Raw genomic sequence first — 19637 nt, forward strand, 5'->3', positions numbered from 1 at the left:
GCCTCCAGGGGAGAACCAGCGCTGCCGCTCACCCTCAGTTTACAGATGAACAAACTGAGTCGCTCATCCGGGGTGAAGCCAGGACTCAGCTCCAGGTCTGGCCAGCATGGGCTCAGGCATGTCCGGCTGCAGGGTGGTGACACCTCTGGCCTCCTCTGGGATGCTGAAAGACCCGGTTTGAGCAGCCGTTCATCGAGCCTGGCTGCCCCCATCTCCATTTCCCTGAGACTCAGAGAGGGGAAGTGACTTGCCCATAGTCATCCAGCAAGGGGGGCAGCTGGTGGCCCCCAGGCTTGTCAGACCCCAAAGCCCATGCTCTTTGGCACATAGGTGCTTTAGAGTCAAGAGACTTTTAAGGACTCCTTGGGCACATTGGCAGAGGAGGAAACTGAGGCCTGGGTGATGGAGTCTGTATTTCCCAGCAGGACCTGGCATGCTTGATAAACATCTGAGATCTGAAGACCCACTGTGTGCAGCGCTGTGCCACAAGCCTCATGTCCATTGTTATCTCATTTGGTCCTACCCCGGCCTCATGAGTTGGGTACTATCATCACCCCCATTTTACAGAAGGGAAAACTGAGGCTCAGAAAGGTTGATTCTTGGGCCAAGGTGGCACAGGCAGCAAGAGTAACAAGAGCTGATAATATTTTTGGTTCTGACTGTGTCCCAAGACTTGCTCAAAGCACATTCATATAGAGCAGACCACCCTCCTCTACCGTGTAGGTATCCTTAATATTGTCATTTTGTGGATGAGGAAGTTGGTTTCAAGGTTAAGCCACTTGCCAATATCACTCAGGTGCACATTCATGGAACACCTGCTGTGCACATCGCATGTGATGGGCTCTGGGGCGCCCACCTCTGGTCCCAGGCCTCTGGTCCTCCACACCAGTTGCGTCCCCCAGTTAACCGCAACATTGACTCCCAGTCACGGACTAAACAAAATCAGCCAATGGTCATGGAGTTCCTCAAGTCCCAGGTGCTGTCCTGTGCCAGTAACTGGAGTCTGACATCTAACCCTAACCCTCGTTAAAACCCAGATCCCAGGCAGAGCGGTGACTGTGCCCGCCAAGTGGGCTGCCTTGACAGGTAGTGAGCACCCCATCACTGGGAGAAACCAAGCAGCGCTGTAATGGAGGAAACTTCATACTCAGGTGAGAGAACTCTCTGAAGCTGACCCTGGCAAAAGCAAGAAACCTGACCTCCTGATCTCCCACTTAGGAGGGGAAAAGGGCTCCTGGGTCCCTATCTGTGAAGAAGAGTGAATTTTTAGCAAAAGCCCAGCACTGGAAGAAGGTGAGCCCTGACTGGGTTTCCCGGCACAGAGCCAAGAGAAGGCAGGAGAAGGAAGCTGCGGGTCCCTCCCTTCTCTGACTCAACACGCTCACGACAAAAAAACCCAAAAAACAAAAAACACCAGCTCCAGTTGGTGCACTAGGAACCTGAGAGAGAGAAGACCACGTGAAGGGGACTCAGAACAAGTGGAACTCAGCATGATGACTCCTCACAGCCAGGCTGAGGGAAGGCGGCCTGTGGCTGCGGTGGGGCATCAAGGTAGAGCTTTGGGGGGCCCTGGAGTGGGGTGAGGGAAGAGCTCAGATATGGGGAAGAACTGAGACCCAGTGTCTGGTGTTTAGGGTAGGAGCTCAAAGTAGGGAGCAGGCAACAGGGTGAGGGCTGGGGGTCGGGGGGTGGGCAGGGGAAGGGGGACCCAGTCTTCCTGAGGTGATGCTGGGAACCCAGCATTGGCGGGGGGTAACTGAATCCACACAAGGGAGAAGGGGCACAGGTGAGAGCTGGGTCGGGGTCAGCCACCTGAGGAGGGAGCCTTTGGAGGAGGGGGTCTCACCTCCTGGCCCCAGACCTGTCTCTATGGCCAGTGTCTCTCTGGCCCCAAGTCAGGCTCGCTGGCCACTGGAGTGTGGGCATAAGGAGCGGCCGTCATTGGGCTGGACCAGCAGAGGGACAGAGTCAGAGATGCACAGACACAGAGACGGACAGACAAAGATCGGGGGCTATGGTTGCCGATGGACATGAATGCGGCATGTAGAGAAAGTGTCCAGAGGAGGCTGGGGGTCCACTGAGACCCTCTGCTTCAGTGTGGGCTCTGGACAAGCTCCTAGGACTCTGGCTTTCTGGGTTTTGGGAAGCTGGCAGAGCCGGAGCCTAGCCTCACCCTGCTTTCCTCGTTGTTCCCCCCGACTCCTGGCAGAGTTTCTGAAACTTCACAGAAGGCAGAGGCACTGCTGCAGGAGAGGGATACAGCTGTTGCTGCTGGGGCTGGTGGTCACAGTTCTATGCGCTGGGCTGCTGGCTCTGATTCTCCTGTGGCGTGAGGACACCCTCAGCCCCACAGGGCCCCCTTCTCGTGTTCCCTCACAGACTCCCACTCTCAGATCCTGGGGAGCCCAACATACCCCTCAGAGCCCAATTTCCCCATCGTGTCTCCCACCGTGTCCCCACCAGCCCCTTCCCATGCCCCTCCCACCCTCCCTCGAGGGCACCTTGCCCTGCCCCAGGACACCAGTCTCCCCCCCTTTCGGCACCTCCCACACGATATACCCAAGGTCTCCATCCCCCGCTGGCAGGTGGGGTGTGGATGGATGGAGCACCTGAAATATCCTTCCTCTCCTCTCCCTCCCTCTCCCCAGATTGGGAAACTGCACGAAATCTGAAACAGCTGGAGGAGGCCACTGCCCAGAAGGGTATGGAGGGGCCAAGGGGGGCAGGGGGACCGGGCTCTTCTCCTGCTTCTGCCACTGACTGCTGTGGGATGAGAGGGAAGGTCTGGGCTCCAGTGTCCTCCCAGGATCTAAGGGTCAGTCTATGCCCCGCAGGGGTGTGAAAACCCAGAGACTCTTGGAGGGGAGGCTTTGAGAAGTGCCTGATGGAATCGTACCTAACTGCTCCGTGCTTCAGCTTTCTCACCTGTAAAATGGGCATCATTTTAGCGCTCAGAGGCAGAAAGAAGCTAAGACTTTCAAAGGGCTCAGAACTGAGTCCAGTGAGTTTTCGAGAAACGCCTGCTGCTTTTTTATTTCATTCTGGCTGGGGGAGGGGTACACACGTTCATTGGATTCTTGCCTGTGCTTTCCTGAGTACAGGCAGACCTCAGAGATATTGTGCGGTTTGGTTCCAGAGTAAAGCGAATATCGCAATAAATATTGCACACGACTATTTTGGTTTTGCAGTACATGTAAAAGTTATATTTATACTATACTGTGGTCTATTAAGCGTGCAATAGCATTAGGTCTAAAAAAGTGTACATACCTTAATGTAAAAATACTTTCTTGTTAAAAAATGCTAATCATCATCTAAGCCTTCAGTGAATCATAATCTTTTTGCTGGTGGAGGGTTTTATGCTGAGATTTCAGCAATTCAGCCCCATCTTCAGGCTCCACTTCTAGTTCTCTTGCTGTTTCTACCGCATCTGCAGTTCCTTCCCCCACTGAAGTCATGAATCCCTCAAAGTCATCCATGAGGGTTGGAATCAACTTCTTCCAAATTCCTGTTAATGTTGACAGCTTGACCTCTTCCCATGAATCACCCATGTTCCTCATGGCTCTAGAATGGTGAATACTTTCCAGAAGGTTTTCAGTTGACTTTGGTCGGAACCATCAGAGGAATCACCATCTATGGCAGCTATAGCTTTACAAAATGTATTTCTTAAAGAATAAGGCTTGAAAGTCGAAACGACTCCTTGATCCATGGGCTGCAGCACGGATGTTGGATTAGCAGCCATGGAAACAACATGAATCTCATTGTCTATTTCCCTCAGAGCTCTTGGGTGACCAGGTGCATTGTCAATGAAGAGTACTAATTTGAAAGGAACCTTTTTTTCTGAGCAGTAGATCTCAACAGTGGGCCTAAAATATTCAGTAAACCGTGTTGTCAACAGATGTGCTGTCATCCAGGTTTTGTTGTTCCATTTATAGAGCACCGGCAGAGTAAATTTAGCATCGTTCTTAATTGCCCCAGGATTTTCAGAATGAGAAATGAGCATTGGCTTCAACTGAAGGTCACCAGCTGCATTAGCCCCTAACAAGAGAGACAGCCTGTCTGTTGAAGCTTTGAAGCCAGGCATTGACTTCTCCTCTCTATCTATGAAAGTCCTAGATGGCATCTTCTTCCAATATAAGGCTGTTTCATCTACATTGAAAATCTCTTGCTTAGTGTAGCCACTTTCGTGAGTTACCTAGATGTTCTGGAGAACTTGTTGCGGCTTCTACACCAGCACTTGCTACTTCCCCTTGCGTTTTCATGTTATGGAGGCGGCTTCTTTCTTTAAACCTCATGAACCCACGTCGGCTGGCCTCACATTTTTTTTCTGCAGCTTCCTCACCTCTCTCAGCCTTCATAGAATTGAAGAATATTAGGGCCTTGCTCTGGATGAGTGAGGCTTTGACTCCATGAAATGTTGTGGCTGGTTTCATCTTCTATCCAGACCATGAAAACTTTCTCCCTATCAGCAATGGGGCCGTTTCACTTCCTTACCATTTGTGTCTTTACTGCAGTAGCATTACTAATCTCCTTCAAGAACATTTCCTTTGCATTCACAACTTAGCTGTTTTGCACCAGAGCCTTAGTTTTTGGCCCGTCTCAGCCTTTGACATGCCTTCCTCACTAAGCTTCATCATTTCTAGCTTTTGATTTAAAGTGAGAGACGTGTGACTGTTCTTTTCACTTGAACCCTTAGAGGCCACTGTAGGGATATTCGTTGACTTCATTTCAATATTGTTGTGTCTCAGGGAATAGGGAGGCCAGAGGAGAGGGAGAGACGTGGGGGAACGGCCGGTCGGCGGAGCAGTCAGAACACACAACATTTATCCATTAAGTTCATATATGGGCATGGTTCATGGTGCCCTGAAACAATTACCAGAGTAACATCAAAGATCACTGACCACAGGTCATCATAACAGAAACAAGCATAATGAAAAAGTTTGAAATATTGCGAGAATTACCAAAATGTGACACAGAGACACGAAGTGAGCAAACACAGCTGGGAAAATGGCACTGATAGACTTTCTCAATGCAGGGTCACCACAGACCTTTGATTTGTAAAAAATGTGATATCCGCAAAGTGTAATAAAACCAGATCTGCCTGTACTTGTGCCCCTGAAATTAAAAACAGTTTTTAATTGTTTTTAAATTAAACAATGGCTGTGGCCATTGTGATTATGTGACAGGGATCCTTGCGCTTGGGCCTGGGGTAGGGGGGATTCTTGGACCTGTCTTCCTGGCTCCTGAGGACCAGTCTTCTCTCCTGCCTCCCCAGTCTCTCAGGTGTCCAAGGACTTGGAAAGACACAAGGGCGACCAGATGGCCCAGAAATCCCAGGGTGAGTGACCTGAGCTAGGGTGGATGAATGAACACGTGGACACAGGGCTCCAGACCACCATGAATTGCAAAATGGGCAGGTGACCCTAAAGACTCAGGCGAAGAGGCCAAGGGGGGACTGGGGGGTGAGTCTGAGAACTTTCTTACCACCAAGTCCCCTCCCCTGCAATCAGCTGCCCAGATGCTGCAGGACATGGAGAGAATCCAAGCTGAACAGAAGAGAATGGAATCTCAGGGTGAGAGACGGGGGTGGGGTTGGGGGGCTTGGTCCTAGGGCCATGGGGGGCTGTGGAGCTGGGGGCCAGGCTCCGGGACTCTTAGTATCATCCCTGACACCAGCCCTGCCCCCCACCCCCATCAGAATCTGAGCTCTCCCGGAACCTGGATGGTCTTCGAGCTGACCTGAGCAACTTGAAGTCCCACAGTGAGCCTCAGGGGAGGGGGGCAGGGAGGTATGCCTGGATTTGTGGCCCTCAAATTAAAAACAAACACATTGACCCCTGCCCACTCCCCATCCCCCCGACCTAACCACCCAAGGCTTGAATGAGAGGCGCGAGGCCTTGGATTCACTGGGGAGACTCCAGGAAGAGGTGGGGAAGTTGTGGATGGAGATACGCGAGTCCGTCGGTGAGCAATTGCGTCTGTACCCGTGGGGGCGTCGGTGCATGCGGGTGACAACATGGGTGTGTGGCAGTGTGTTCCAAAGTGCAGTAGAGGTGTGAGCGTGACAGTGTGGATGGTGTGTGCTCACGTGTGCGGCAGGGCCGATGGGCGACACCTGAGAAAGCCCTTTCTGATTCCAACAGCTCCCCTCCACCGACCTGGGTGCGGGGCTCCCACGCTTTTTCCCTCCTCCAGGAAAAGCTGTCTCGCAATCACCATTGCTGGGTCCTCTTTACTGATCTCGCCTCTGCCCGTCTCCACTCGGGGGCGGGTCGTGGGTAGGATGCCCTCAGCCACAGCCCTTCCGGAGGAGTGTCTGACCCAACCAGGGCGGGGACGGGGGGATCCCCTCTGCAGTAGTGGGGACCAGGGGGACCATGACATCTTCCCCAGGGGTGGCCGTGATGGAGGCAAGGCTGGCCGTTCCGAGGGTCGTGGGGGGGGCGCCAGCAGGCTGCAGAGAGAGCAGACGTGCGATCACTGTGCCTTTAACCTCGGGTGGGACCTGGGTATTACCGCCTGAAGTCCCCACCCCCTTGCCCCTATCTACCCTTGATTTTTGGCCTCCCACCTCTGGGAAGCCCCAGCTGGGTCAGAGAAGAGGAAGGATCTCTGCTCCATGTGGAGGAGCGCTGTCTCCTGGGACCCAGTGTGGCTCTGGGAGTCCCAGCAAGAAACCCTGCTGTGCTCCTCCCGGGAGAGGGGGAGGGGGGATCTGGCTCTCGCTCACCCTGATCCCCAGTCAGTCCTTGAGTTCCTCCCCCCCAAAAGTCCGGCCCCCATGGCCTGGGGTCTGGGTCCAGCTCTGTAGCTGTCTCTCGGTGACGGTGTGACACAGAGCCAGGGCACCAGCCCCAAAGTTTTCTTGAAGGGACCAGAGATGCTCTCTGTTGTGGTTTTGTGTTTTTGTTTTGTTTTGTTGTTGTTGTTTGCCACACCTTGAGGCACGTGGAACTTCCCCGACTAGGGATGGAACCCGTGCCCCCTGCAGTGGAAGCTCGTAAGTCTTAACCACTGGACCACCGGGGAAGTCCTGAGATGCTTGCTTATGTTTTCATGCTGCTCCCCCAGAGGGCTGCCTACTGGCTACTGTTTGATGTGGGAGAAGTCTCCCCAGGGCTCCTCCAACTGCTGTGGACCCCAGACCCCTTAGAAAACTTCCACCCAAGCTATGGAGCCCTCCATGAACTTCACTCTAAGAAAATCTATTTTAAACCACGAGTGAGTCAGTCCAGTAACAGTGGTTTTAGCCTCCCACCTGGGAGTGGCGGCAATGACGGTGCCTGAGAGTGTCCTTGGGTCTGGGGCAAGGGGAGAAAGACCAAGGTGGTCCCTTATGGAGGCCGTCAGGACCCAGCCCTCCAGTCTCCTCCTACCCTGTCCCATCCCCACCACAGGCTCCCCTGACCAACTAGAAGAAAATCGTCTCAATTTCCCAGAAAGCATCAAGAGTGCTGGTTTGGGGGGTGCTGGCAGCGACAGCAGCCAGAGCTATGACTGGGGGGACGCGGCTGTCGGTGGGGACAGCAATGGGGAAGTGATGCTGGCGGTCTTGGCCTCAGCCCTGCCGTCGGCACCGGTGACTAAGCGTGGCTGAGCTGGTGTTGGTAGAGCTGGTGTTGGTAAAGGTGTTGTTGGCTGTGGTGTTGGTGGTGCAGAGATGCTGCTGGCCATCGTGGGCAGCTGCAGTGATGATGATGTCAGCATCAGACCTCCAGGGAAGAAGGCAACCTGGGAGACCCTCTGTTAGGCCCTGGGGTGGATCTGCTTTCAGCCCAGACCCCAGGAGAGACGCTGCCACCCGCCCTGCCCATGGTACCCACGGCACCCGCCACGGCACCCGCCGTGGTACCCCCCACCGCTGCCCCCTCAGCCTCTCCTCCACAGGCTCTGTGTGCAACATCTGCCCCGAGGAGTGGATCTATTTCCAAAAGAAGTGCTACTACTTCGGTGAGGGCACCAAAAAATGGATCCAGGCCCGGAACGCCTGCAGCAAACTGCACGGGCGGCTGGTCAGCATCCGCAGCCAGGAGGAGCAGGTGGGCCTGGGCTCTGCGGGGAGGACACAGATCCCCGCCCTGACTTCCTGTGTGGTGGTGGGGGGGGGACCCAGGCACATCTCCCCAGCCCTGTCCTGCTCCCCAGGACTTCCTGACCAAACACTCCAACAAGAGGGGCTCCTGGATTGGCCTTCGGGACCTGGACATCGAGGGGGAGTTCATCTGGATGGACAGTAGCCCCCTGGGCTACAGGTGAAGAGGGGGAAACGCAGGGGAGGGGCCCTCGGAGAAGGGGGACCTTTCTGTGATGCGAGGGGAGGGTATTTGGGGGCATGCGTCCCCCCGGGCTGGGTCTTGGGGAGCTTCTGGATGGCAACCGAGGGAGATGGTCAGGGTTTGGATATGCAGGCTCAGACTGGGGGGAGGGTGTCTCTGGTCTGCAGGGACTTGGGGTGGGAAACCAGGGATGGGGTGGGGAGGGCCCAGGCTTGGAGGGGTGTGTCAAGGCTGAAGGCAGTGGGGACCCTTCCCCGTACCCCATCCTCTGACCTGAAGCCTCCTGCTCCAGCAACTGGCAGCTGGGGGAGCCCAACGACGCGGGCCAGGGCGAGAACTGCGTGATGATGCAGGGCTCGGGGCAGTGGAATGACGTTTTCTGCGGCAGCTACCTGAACAGCTGGGTGTGTGACCGGCTGGCCACGTGCTGAGCGCCCGCCCGCCAACCCGGCCCTGTGTCCCCTGGGCTGTGGACCCTCACAGCCCCCCTGCCCACCCGCCAGCTGCACCCCTCTGCATCCCTCTCCCACCTCGAACACGAGAATGGCCGGGCCCACAGCAGGACCCTGAGGACCCCCAACAAACGGAAGCAGCGTACTCATCCCTGGATCCCTGCCAACACCCCGGAGGGCCTGTCCCTTGCCCCTCAGCCCAGCTGGTCGTCACCACTGCCCTGCCCTCAAGTGCTCGGAGTTCCCACTGTGAGAACCTCTGCCCGCAAGCCTGGAGGCTAGAAGCCCTCTCCTCGCCTGGCAGCCCGGCCTTCCAGGGAGCAGCGGAGGACACCTCAGACCGCAGCATGCTTCCTCCATCCCCGCCTCGCCATCTCTTGGCACCAGAGGACAGAGACTTCTGGCTCAGGTAGCCAGTGCTCCCCGTCCAACCTGCATCATGAAATGGGGTGATGATGGCCCCTCACACTGGCCCCTCCTCACTGGCTCTGGTCTCCAGGCATGGAACATGGGAGCTGGGAGTTCCAGAGCCTGGTGTCTGAGGCCACCTCTGGGTACCAGGAACTGAAGTGGCATTTATACCTCCCTAGTTTTTTGGGTTTTTTTCCCTACTTTATTACAAGAAGCATTTACTAGGCAGGGCCTGGAGATGAAGACTCTGGGGTCTGATGGAGCAGAGAACACCCCTAGACCCCCAGGAATATTGCAGGGCAAGGCAGTGGACCGCCCTGAGCCTAGTTCCCAGCCCAGAACAGGGCCCAGTACACAGAAGGCTGGAGAGGCCAATGGGGAGATGGCCAGGTCACCTGGCGGCCAGTTCAGGTCCTGAGCTGCCGGCTCCACCCCCGCTCAGGCAACACCAGCTCCAGGCTTGGCCCAGGTCAGCCCCACACCTCTGGGAGGCTGTGGAAAGAGGCAGACCAGGATCTCAGGATGCCCCTGGTTAAGTGCCTCGCTGCCCACCCCCCCACCCCCCAGTTCCTGGCCTAGAAAAGGAAGAGCCAGACATGCTCACGTGATTCTCGGGCCCACTCGAGAAAGAGGAATCCACGAGGAGAGAACCACGCTGGACCACCCAGGACTCTGGGCGTCAAGGGCCAGACCAAGCCCCAGCCACGTGGACCAGGATGGGGTGGGGACCGAGTTGGCCCCTTGCAGTGAAACATGGGCTAGAACCCCCAGGCACCTGTTAGCTCTCTCCTACCCCCACCCCCAGATTTTTGTCCCCCTGCAGACGTCTCCTCGGAACTCCAGGCCAGCACACAGCTGCCTATCCTGCTGCAGCCTTGGTGTAGCCCCTGTCCTCGCTTGCCCAGGTCTCCCTATTCACTGCCCCAAACCTCCCAGAAGTTTCTTTCCAGCTCAGAGAAAATGCCAAAGTCCTACAGGATCCTTTGTGATCGTGTGAACCCTTCCCATGCGCCATATCTCCTCAATTTCACCCACACCAGCCTCCTCACTCTTCCTTCAACTTTCAGGCTCACTCCCACCACAGGGCCTTTGCACATGCTGCCTCCCCCTCCCTCCCATTTAAAATGACACCTCCTGACTCCCCACCCCTTTTACCCCACTGTATTTTCTCACCACAGCACTCTTCTCCTTTCAACAGAATGTGTAATTTACCGATCTGTTTGTTTCAGGTTGGCAAGGGCCTTTGTTTTGTTCTCAGCTGTGTCCCCAGAGCCTGGCACATAGTAGGCGCTCAATAAATATTTGTTGAATTAAATTAATGTGAGACCTTCTCTCGGAACCTGCTTCGGGGGCCTGTGAAACAAGGGATGCTGCCTGCCTGGTTCACCGAGGGCTGGTGCTGGGTTCGTCCTCCTCACTCCCCCCACCCCACCTATCTGGGGGCTTCAGTCCCAAGCATCCGAAGTCAGAGCCGCTGTGATGGGAACCTGCAGGACCACGGCGGCCGGTTCGTTCTCTCGGTCCTCCCCTTGCCCTAAACAGGTGCCTGGCTACACAATCCTACAGCTTGTTCCAAACCATCTCCCTTCTCCACGAGTCCCTACGCATCTTCTACAGGAAGCAACGGACCCTGGACCCTCCTCTCGCAGCTCCCAAGCTCTCGAGCATCCCCTGGGGACCAGCCACCTCTCCTCCCCTCCTGCCCTCCTTTTCTAGGGCATCTTTTACTGTTGGGACTCTGGATGGAGCTGGCCCTGCCATCCCTACCTCCTGCCCCTCGCTCCTGCAATCTGGCTCCTGCCCCAGGGGGCCCCGGAAGCCACTCTCACTAGGGTCCCTGAGGACCTCGGGCTGCTCAACCCAAAGGTAACTCCTTCAGCTCCCTCTGAAATCCAGCTTCCCAGGTACCACAGCCGCTGGCTTTACATCCTCTAGGCCTGTGGCTTCTGTCTCTGTACTGACACTGCCCCCTCACCCCAGATTCACGCTGCTACCCTGGCCACCCCCTCTCCCAGCTGCCTTGGGGCCCCCCCACCCGGCCCCCAGCCAACAGCCATTTCCTGATCATCTGTGCACTACACAGTGGTAGTTTCATTTATCCTGTTGACACACACTACATTCTTTGCAGTGTGCTGAGGCCCACCTCTTGCTGAGATGACTGAAAATGCCCCTGACCAAGCCTGGCGCCCACCCCCATCGCTGCCCCATCTCCCCATCTCGTGCTGCCCTCCGAACAGCAAGTTGAAAAGCTGCACCCACCCCACCCTTAAACCCTGCTCATAAGCAGTGAGGGGGACCCAGCCAAAAGCACCTGAGATTCCCCTTCAAAACACACTTGTTCAGGTCTTGGCCAGGGGCGTCGGGGGGGAAGCGAAAATGTGAAGAAATTTTCCCCTCCAAAGTCCTGAAGGGCTTTCATTGGGCTGGCGGGAAGTGTGAGGAGTGATCAAGAGACCAAGGGTGGTGGGCAAAAGGGCAGTCTGCCCAAAATGTAATTGTTTTCCTTTTTCAACAAGGAACGTGTGTTCAGGTAACGGGGTCATGCGTTTAGAGATGAACCGCAAACTATTTTAAGCACCCAGATGACTTTTAAGTGACCCCACCTATTTCCCCTTGAGAACCAGGTCTCTAAGGCCAGGGTTCTCAAAGTGCAGCCCCTGGAGTTATCAGAAGTTCCTAGGAACTTGTTAGAGATGCAAATCCCCAGCTCACACCGGATCTGCAGAATTGGAAACTCTTGGGGGGTGGAGGGGGGCAGCCGCCCCAGTTTGCACACAGGATTCCCCTGGGGACCTCGCTAAAATGCAGACTCTGAGTGGTTAGTCTGGGGTGGGCCTGAGGGTCTGCATTTCCGACAGGCTCCTGGAGGATGCTGACACCGAGGCCCGGGACCACACTTTTGAGTAGCAAGGGTCTAAAAAAAAAAAGGGTTGTGGACTTCCCTAGTGGTGCAGTGGTTAAGAATCCGCCTGCCAAGGCAGGGGACACGGGTTCGAGACCTGGTCCAGGAAGATCCCACATGCCGTGGAGAAACTAAGCCCGTGCGCCACAACTACTGAGCCTGCGCTCTAGAGCCCGCGCGCCTAGAGCCCGTGCTCTGCAACAAGAGAAGCCACTGCGATGAGAAGCCCGCGCACCACAACGAAGAGTAGCCCCCGCTTGCTGCAACTAGAGAAACCCCGCGGGCAGCAACGAAGACCCAACGCGGCCAAAAATAAAATAAGTAATAAATTTTTTTTAAAAAGGGGGAGGGGTTGACAAACAACCACCCTCTGTCTGTTTCCTAGATACACAGCTACTCCCACTCCTTAACCTACTGCTGTCTACAGCACAAAGTAGTTGGACAGAGGCTGCTGGGCGCAAACTATTCACTCTCTGGTCCTTTACAGAAAAAGTGTGCCGGCCCCTGGTCTAAAGGAGTCTCCCTTGGCCTGATCCCTCCACCTTGATACCGCCCCCCCCCCCCCCACCTCCTCAGCCGAGGGATGGCCTCCAACTGCAATTCCGGAAGTTGCCAGCATTCTCCCTACTGCAGCCATACCAGCAGCTCCTTGGGCCTGGTTTATCTTCCCGCTGCCGCCACCCCCCCTCCCCATTGTACTATAAACACACTTGGGGGTCTTCCCTGGTGGCCCAGTGGTTGACTCCGTGCTCCCAATGCAGGGGGCCCGGGTTCGATCCCCAGTCAGGGAACTAGGTCCCACGCGCCGCAACTAAAAGATCCCGCATGCCGCAACTAAGACCCTGGAGCAGCCAAATAAATAAATATTTTTTAAAATAATAATAATAAACACGCTTGGGCCTTGGCATCCCTCAGCAGCCTGAGGCAGGGGCCTGGGTCAAGGTGTTTGTTTTTGTTTTGTTTGGCCACGCTGCGGGGCTTGCGGGGTCTTAGTTCCCTGACCAGGGATTGAACCCACACCCTCGGCAGTGAAAGTGCCAAAGCGCCGAGTCCTAACCACTGCACCGCCAGGGAATTCCCGGGTCAAGGTGTTGAGCGAATCTCTGAGGCCCTCACACAAGACACAAGACACGCTTGGGAAGGGGGCTATCTGCATCCTTTATCGGGAGGGGGGGGGCGGAATCAGCGGCCCTCCAGGGCCCGGTCTCGGGCGATGACCGCCTCCTCGAACTTGATCATGAGCGTGGTGCCCTTGTGCCAGTGCGCCGTGACCTTGGCGGGGAAGCCACTGTGCGTGAGCACCGCCTCCACGATGCCAGCCGTGAAGCTGGCGCAGTTGAGCGTGCTGTTCTCCTTGGGCACGGAGATGTAGGTGTTGATGAGCGGCTCCCGCTCGATGATGTAGAAGGTGCGGGCGTCGTCATTGGCCTGCTCCAGCTTGTCGGCCTCCTTGCCGAAGAGCGCCTTCCACACGGCGCCCTTCACGAAGAGCAGGGCGCCCAGCACCTTGGTTTCCCGCCGGGCGCCCTTTTCGCGAGCCACCAGCGCATCCAGAACGCGGGCGCCCACCTGGCGGCCTAGCGCGGCCAGGCGAGCCTGCAGCTCTGCCACAGAGAAGACGCGGCTCTGGCAGTGCTGCACCAGCTCGGAGAAGAGCAGCGCGAAGGCGCTCAGGCTCACCTCGGTGCGCGGCCGGGCCAGCGCGCGCTCCAGCAGCGCCGACTTCCCGCGCGTGAAGCGCGCCTCCATGCCGCCGCTGCCCTGCGGGGAGACGAGAAAACGTGGGTGTCAGAGGCGGGAAGGAGCCCCTCTCAACCACCTCCCTTGTGCGCTCCATCAGTGATTTCCCACGTGGGAAGAGAGGAGTAGAAGAAAAGGAGGTACCCACCTGCGCGTAAAGCATACCTCCCTTACGCCTAGCCAGCGACGGCCAAACGGGAGAGGGGGTAGGCTTGTACCCTAGGCGAGGAGAGGATTTGGAAGGGAGGGGGGTGGAGGGGGAAGGTGGGATGAGAGACAAGAGGGGGACCAGAAGGGGGCGCTCGAAACCACCCCCTCAACCCTCGAGTTCCAGGTGATCCTTGTGCGTTCAAAGCACCGTCCTAAGCCCTCCGCCACCTGTACGAGTAACCAGAAAACTAGTGCGTGGGGAGGGGGGCGTCAGACCTAGGGCAGGAAGGGGACGAGGATGGGGGGCCGTGAGAGTACACTGGCAACTATCCCTCCCCCCGCCATGCGCTCCAGCAGCAACAGCGCTGACTTCCCTGGGTGAAGAGAACTTCCCTGCCTCTCCCCTGCGGAAAGTCAGAGAAACTGGGAGAGAGGAGTAGGGGGTGTGTGGAGACCAACGGCCAGGAGGGTTGGGGGCTTGGGGAACAGGCAAGACACATGGGGCAAGCCAGGAGAGGATGCTGGGAACCCTTCCAAACCCGCACCCTCGGGCAGCACCAATTTGTCATGCACGAAGCATGCCTCTTTGAGTGGGCCTGCGTTTGTAAAAAGACTGGAGGAGCGGCCAGGGAAGGCGTTGGGAACCACCCCCCCCAACCCGCGTGCTTTACAGAAAGGTAGCTGCACCGTGGAAAGAGGGAGGGGGCGGACTGTCGGACCCGGGGGTTAGGGGAGCCAGGAAGGGGCGCAGTGATCCTCCCATCCCAGGGCGTGAAGCCACAGCTGTCGGTGGCGAGAGACCCGGAAGGGGGTTGCTGGGAAAATCCCTAGGGGGTGCTGAGACCAAAAAGAAAAAAAAAAAATGTGGATCAGCGATGGGAATGGCAGCGGGTGGGGCGGGGGGTAATCCCAAGGGCTCTGAGACACACAGAACCCTGCTAAGGGTGGGGTCGGGAGGGGTAACTGAGAACCCCGCCCCCACTACGCAGGGACCGGGCCAGAAGCCGGAAGGGTCTGGGGATGCTGAGAGGGCCCCAACCAGGTCTGCGTGGGGGATGAAAAGACCACGGGAGGGGAATCTCAGGAGCTACAGGACGCCCCTGCCCCGGTGCGCAGCTGCCTACATGGGGACTGCCCAGCGCGCGAGAGGGGAGGAGGAGTGTTGAGACCCCTCCACCCACCCGCCATGGGGTTGGTGAGCTAAGCCGTGGAAAGACCGGGATCCCGCGACCCCGGCCCCGGCGTGGACCAGGCAGAGGAACAGGGAAGGAGCCCACCCTCCTCGTGGTCCCCCGGGGTGGGCCGAAGAGGGATTTCGGGGATCGTGAACGCCGAGACCCTGACCCAGGACCCAAAGACCCGCGGAAAGGGGTTGGGGACCGGACGCGGCACGGCGCCGGGAGGGGTGGTGGCGGGCGGGGTCTCACCGGGACTTGCGGCAGCCAATTCGGCCGAGCTGCTTTACGGCGCCGTAAAAGGCCCGGCGTGCGCAGGCGCCGAGGCGGGACGGGCGGGGCGCGCTCTGTGATTCCCGAGAGTGGCCGCACGGGGGCGCGCGTGTCCGTGCGGCCCTACAGAGGGGTGCGGCCCGGGCCAGGGACCTCGCTGGCCTTGGTTGGCCCGTGATCGAGGGGACAGTGGCACGGGTCGTCCATCTGCTCAGGAGCACACATTTGATGATGGGCACATGTCTCTGTCTTGGGAACATGTGCGTCCTCGGGCATATGTCTACTTGTCTCAGGGGCACATGTATGCCCATGCACACACACTCACCGGTCTTAGGGACACACATATGTCCATGCGCATATGTCCACTTGTCTTAGGGTCCATGCGCATGTCCGTGGGCACAAGTTCTCAGAGGACGTACATCCATGAGCCGTGGGCATAGTACATTTAAAGGCATGTGCGCTCATGAATACATGCCCTGTGGACAGATATATTCACGAGCACGGTACATACTCAGGGGCTCATACACCGTGGGCCCATGCACACTTAGGGAGACATTGGACATCTCAGGCCACAGACCCTCATGGGCACACACTCAGCGGCGCAGAGACTCAGTCGCTCCCAGGGTACACATTCATGGACACACTGGGACCCACTGGGGACATTGGTTCTCATGCCCCCTCGTGCCCCCAGGGTTCCTAGCATACGTCCACGTGTTCACCGTGTGACCTTTCTCATTCTCCGAGTTGGAACACTTACAGACCCTCCCTACCAGGTTCCAAAGCTCCCCAGCCACACCAATAACAGATCTGAAAGATGCGTTGTTTCCCCTTGGCCTTTATCATCATGAATCACGGAATGTGAGTGCAGAAACAAATGGACACATGCGGGTCCACGCTCTGAACACCCTCGGTGGCATAATCAGGCACACTCGTGTTGACACACACCTGTTCAGGCCAGCACAGCGTGACAGGTGGTTGTGACAGGGCACATACCCACAATTACAGTGATACATTCCCATGGTGTGCCCACCCCACCCCCTCACGCCTCCATCACGCAACATCCCGCAGGACACACATGTGTTTATGCTGAAATGGGCACGTGCAACACGTGTCACCAACACCCACACCCACAGTGACACACTTCTGTGTCACAGCCACCCACGGAGACATGCATTACACTCACAACATGCCGCAATACACATATGCATCACATGTACAGTGACATAGGGGTGCACACCACACTCGCTATGACTCCCACCTTCAACATTCACCCATAACACCTTCCTGTGGGAAACACTGAAATACCCACCCTCCATGAAGTGCTTACCCCGACACACGAGCACACATGCCCACACGCAACTCCACAACACATTCACCAAGACACATGATTTTCTACACGTGGGATGAAGCGCAGCATCAGACCAGGCTGGGGCCCCCATTTTCCATCTTCATCGAGAGGTGCTATCTTGTCCTCCGAGGTGCAGCCAGGGCTCTGATGTCTTTTCTTTTATTGAGGTGTGGGCTCTGCGGGGTGGGGGTGGGGTGAAGGGTGGAGACCCGAGGTCAGACAGATTCCACTCTTGAAAGAGAATCTGGGGCCAAATCCAAGGGGGCCCCTCATTCGCTTCCCCTGGACCCAACTTACTTGGATTTGACATCTTCAGCATCTGGAGGATTTCCTGTAATGTAGTCTTGATTTCGTTTATGTTTGAGACTGGGGAGAGACAGGAAAAAGCTGAGGTGGGGCTTTCTTAGCTTTATTGGAAGCCTCCTCCCTGCCCGGCCCCCAACCTGGGGTGCCACACAGCCCATGTACTTGGAGTTCCCATGCATTTATATACTCCCCAAGTGACTTGGAGGGTGACATCCATCACCTCGCCAAACCTTGTGCTCTGGAAGGGCAGGACCCCTGCTGTCCCCTCCCTCGACTCCCCAGCACCCAGCCCAGTATTGGGCATGGAGGCAAATTCACCCAGTGGAGGTCTATAAGGGCACCTGTCGCCAGCGTCCTCAGTTTCTGGTTCCCTTCATGGACCTTGCTCTTGACCATGTCAATGCTCTGCTTGGCCGCCTTGATGCTCTGATCGACATCGCTCCAGCGCTTCTTCCCCTCCTGGCACTCTCCCACCGAAAGAGAGACTGCAGGGGCGGATAAGGGCTGTCTGTGTCACCTCTGCTCTCCCTACCCCCACCCCGACCCAGGTCCTTCCCTCACCGTTCTGGAGCTCCCTTTTCAAGACCAGCAGCTCCTGGGACATCTCGGAATCTGTTCAGGATGGGGTGGGGAGGCCAGAAAACCTTAGAATCGCCTCAGGTCTGCAGTTGAGAGCGGCACTGGACCGCCCCGGCTCCTGGGAACCCCTTTGCCCTGCCCCAGCCCCTTCCTCCACCACCAAAACAAAAAAAACACTCACTCTTCACCAGGACCAAGACTAAGAGGATGACGCAGGACACAACAAGGACAACATACAGGTTCATCATGGCTCTAGGCAACCAACGGGGGACCTGGGCAGGGTCGGAGGGTGGCTTGGACTGGGCTGGAACGGGGGTAGAGGCAGGACAGGTCATCTCCAGGGCCCAACACTGCCACTCAGACCATCAGCGCTGACTGTAACACCAGCGACAGCTCTTCACCTACACCCACTGTTCCCGATACCGTAAGCAGCTGCGGCCATCAACAACACTGCCGCCAACATGCACCCCGGCCAGTGCCGCCAGCAACTATCCCTAACGCTGTCAGGATCACACCCCCCTTAACATCCCTGTCACCAACACCCACCAACGTCAATGACCGTTGCTGCCAGCATTGTTTCCATCACCAGGACCTCATCAGCACCCTCATCAGCTCCGTCTAGGTGGTTCTGTCCCGATCCACCACGTGGTCCCCTACTCACCATCACCAACACCCAGACCTTCAGCAGCACCTCCACCGGCACAATCACACCATCATCATCACCACCTCCTCAAAGCTACCCCCCCCACCGCTGTCACACACAAGCCCTGATGCCACCACACTCCACACCATTGACCCTGACCTCCACACACCACCCCTTGTCCCTCCCACAGGCCCCTCCCAAGGCTGTGTGATGTGGGCTTGTGGGCGGCTGCTTACCCTTATTCTTGGCTGGTGAATGACTGCCCTTTGGCTGCTGCTGGGTTTTGAAGATGATATTCTCATAGGCAGGGTCATCTGCACCTGTGGGCAGGTCAGTGAGAGGGATTGAAGAAAGCTGCCGAGAGCGCTGGGGCAAGGGTGAGGGTGGGAGAGGGGTCTCAGACGTCTTGGTTCACGGAGCCCTGCACACAACAAATTTCTGGGTGTAAAGATAAGGAGTGGGGAACTAAGATCTACATCTTGATTAAGTGGAGACGATGTGAGTGAACATTTGGGTGATTAACAGACACACACACACACTTTGGGTGGGGGAAGGCACCCTCTGGCCCCCACTTTCAGCTCTTTACCTCTCCCATCCGAACCTCTCCCTCTTGACTTCTCCCCTCCCCACCCAAGGTGTCTAACCTTCTTTATTGTCTGGGGACCCCCGTTTCTTGTCTTTGAAGGCTGCCGCCTGCATCTTGATCTCCTGGTTCATGTAGCTTTCCTCGGCCTCCGTAGTCCCCAGCCTGCCAATTTGTCTACACACAACCCCACCCACCAGAAAGTGTCTGGGCAGATGAGGAAATCTCTGGGTTGGGGTGGAGGAGAGGAAGGAGAGGTCAGCCTCCTCTTTTCAGGGATGCAGGAACCTCCCACCCTGGGACATTCTCACCCCAACCCCAGCTAGAGAGGGATCTTAGGAGACCAGAGGTCTCAGGGAGGACCAAGAAGAGATGCCCATAGACCCAGAAACAGAATAGAGTGGTCAGGAACTTGGGGTAGAGGTGTTAACTAATGCAATGGTGATCATCATATTGCAATATATAAATGTATCAAATCAACATGTTGTACATCGTAAACCTATGCAATGTCATATGTCAATTATATTCAATAAAATAAGTTTTTTTAAAAAAGAGGATGGTCAGGAACTTTACAGGAAGCTGTGTGTGTGTGTGTGTGTGTGTGTGTGTGTCTACCTGGGTAAACCTCATCCCCCCATCTCCTCTTGCTCTCACGGGAGATGCTGTGGTACCCCAGAGTCCCACCTTTGGGGGCGGGGGCATCCAGCCTTGGAGGCAGGATTCCTAGGTCCCCACACCTACCTTCCCGCTGCCCTAGTCCCACTCTTCAGCTCCACCCTGAGAAGTTCTACTTCTTCAAGGC

General features: G+C 56.6%; 3 protein-coding genes across 4 annotated transcripts; 1 reads left to right on the forward strand and 2 right to left on the reverse strand.

Moving 5' to 3' along the window:
- Window positions 1-1129: 1129 nt before the first annotated feature.
- FCER2 (Fc epsilon receptor II) lies at window positions 1130-8704 on the forward strand. The gene is made up of 10 exons (XM_007169057.1): window positions 1130-1151; window positions 2210-2329; window positions 2649-2702; window positions 5273-5335; window positions 5508-5570; window positions 5696-5758; window positions 5872-5961; window positions 7885-8036; window positions 8143-8249; window positions 8566-8704. Exons 1-10 carry the CDS (start codon window positions 1130-1132, stop codon window positions 8702-8704), a joined length of 873 nt encoding a protein of 290 aa, XP_007169119.1.
- Window positions 8705-13177: 4473 nt separating this feature from the next.
- On the reverse strand, window positions 13178-15420 carry TRAPPC5 (trafficking protein particle complex subunit 5). 2 transcript variants are annotated; one of them, XM_007169059.2, is made up of 2 exons: window positions 15356-15420; window positions 13178-13799 (listed from the first exon to the last, which is right to left on the reverse strand). In XM_007169059.2, the coding sequence occupies exon 2, from the start codon at window positions 13785-13787 to the stop codon at window positions 13221-13223; it is 567 nt and encodes a 188-aa protein (XP_007169121.1). In that variant the 5' UTR covers window positions 13788-13799; window positions 15356-15420; the 3' UTR covers window positions 13178-13220. The 2 variants fall into 2 exon arrangements, with proteins under 2 accessions (XP_007169121.1, XP_057395027.1); XM_057539044.1 differs by lacking the exon at window positions 15356-15420 and adding an exon at window positions 13927-14534.
- Window positions 15421-16444: 1024 nt separating this feature from the next.
- Window positions 16445-18972, reverse strand: MCEMP1 (mast cell expressed membrane protein 1). The gene is made up of 7 exons (XM_007169060.2): window positions 18897-18972; window positions 18489-18572; window positions 17791-17913; window positions 17592-17642; window positions 17372-17515; window positions 17022-17090; window positions 16445-16900 (listed from the first exon to the last, which is right to left on the reverse strand). Exons 1-7 carry the CDS (start codon window positions 18967-18969, stop codon window positions 16884-16886), a joined length of 561 nt encoding a protein of 186 aa, XP_007169122.1. The 5' UTR covers window positions 18970-18972; the 3' UTR covers window positions 16445-16883.
- Between the last annotated feature and the right edge of the window lie 665 nt (window positions 18973-19637).

Source organism: Balaenoptera acutorostrata, chromosome 2 (genome assembly GCF_949987535.1).
Source record: "Balaenoptera acutorostrata chromosome 2, mBalAcu1.1, whole genome shotgun sequence".
NCBI classification, from domain to species: Eukaryota; Metazoa; Chordata; class Mammalia; order Artiodactyla; family Balaenopteridae; genus Balaenoptera; species Balaenoptera acutorostrata.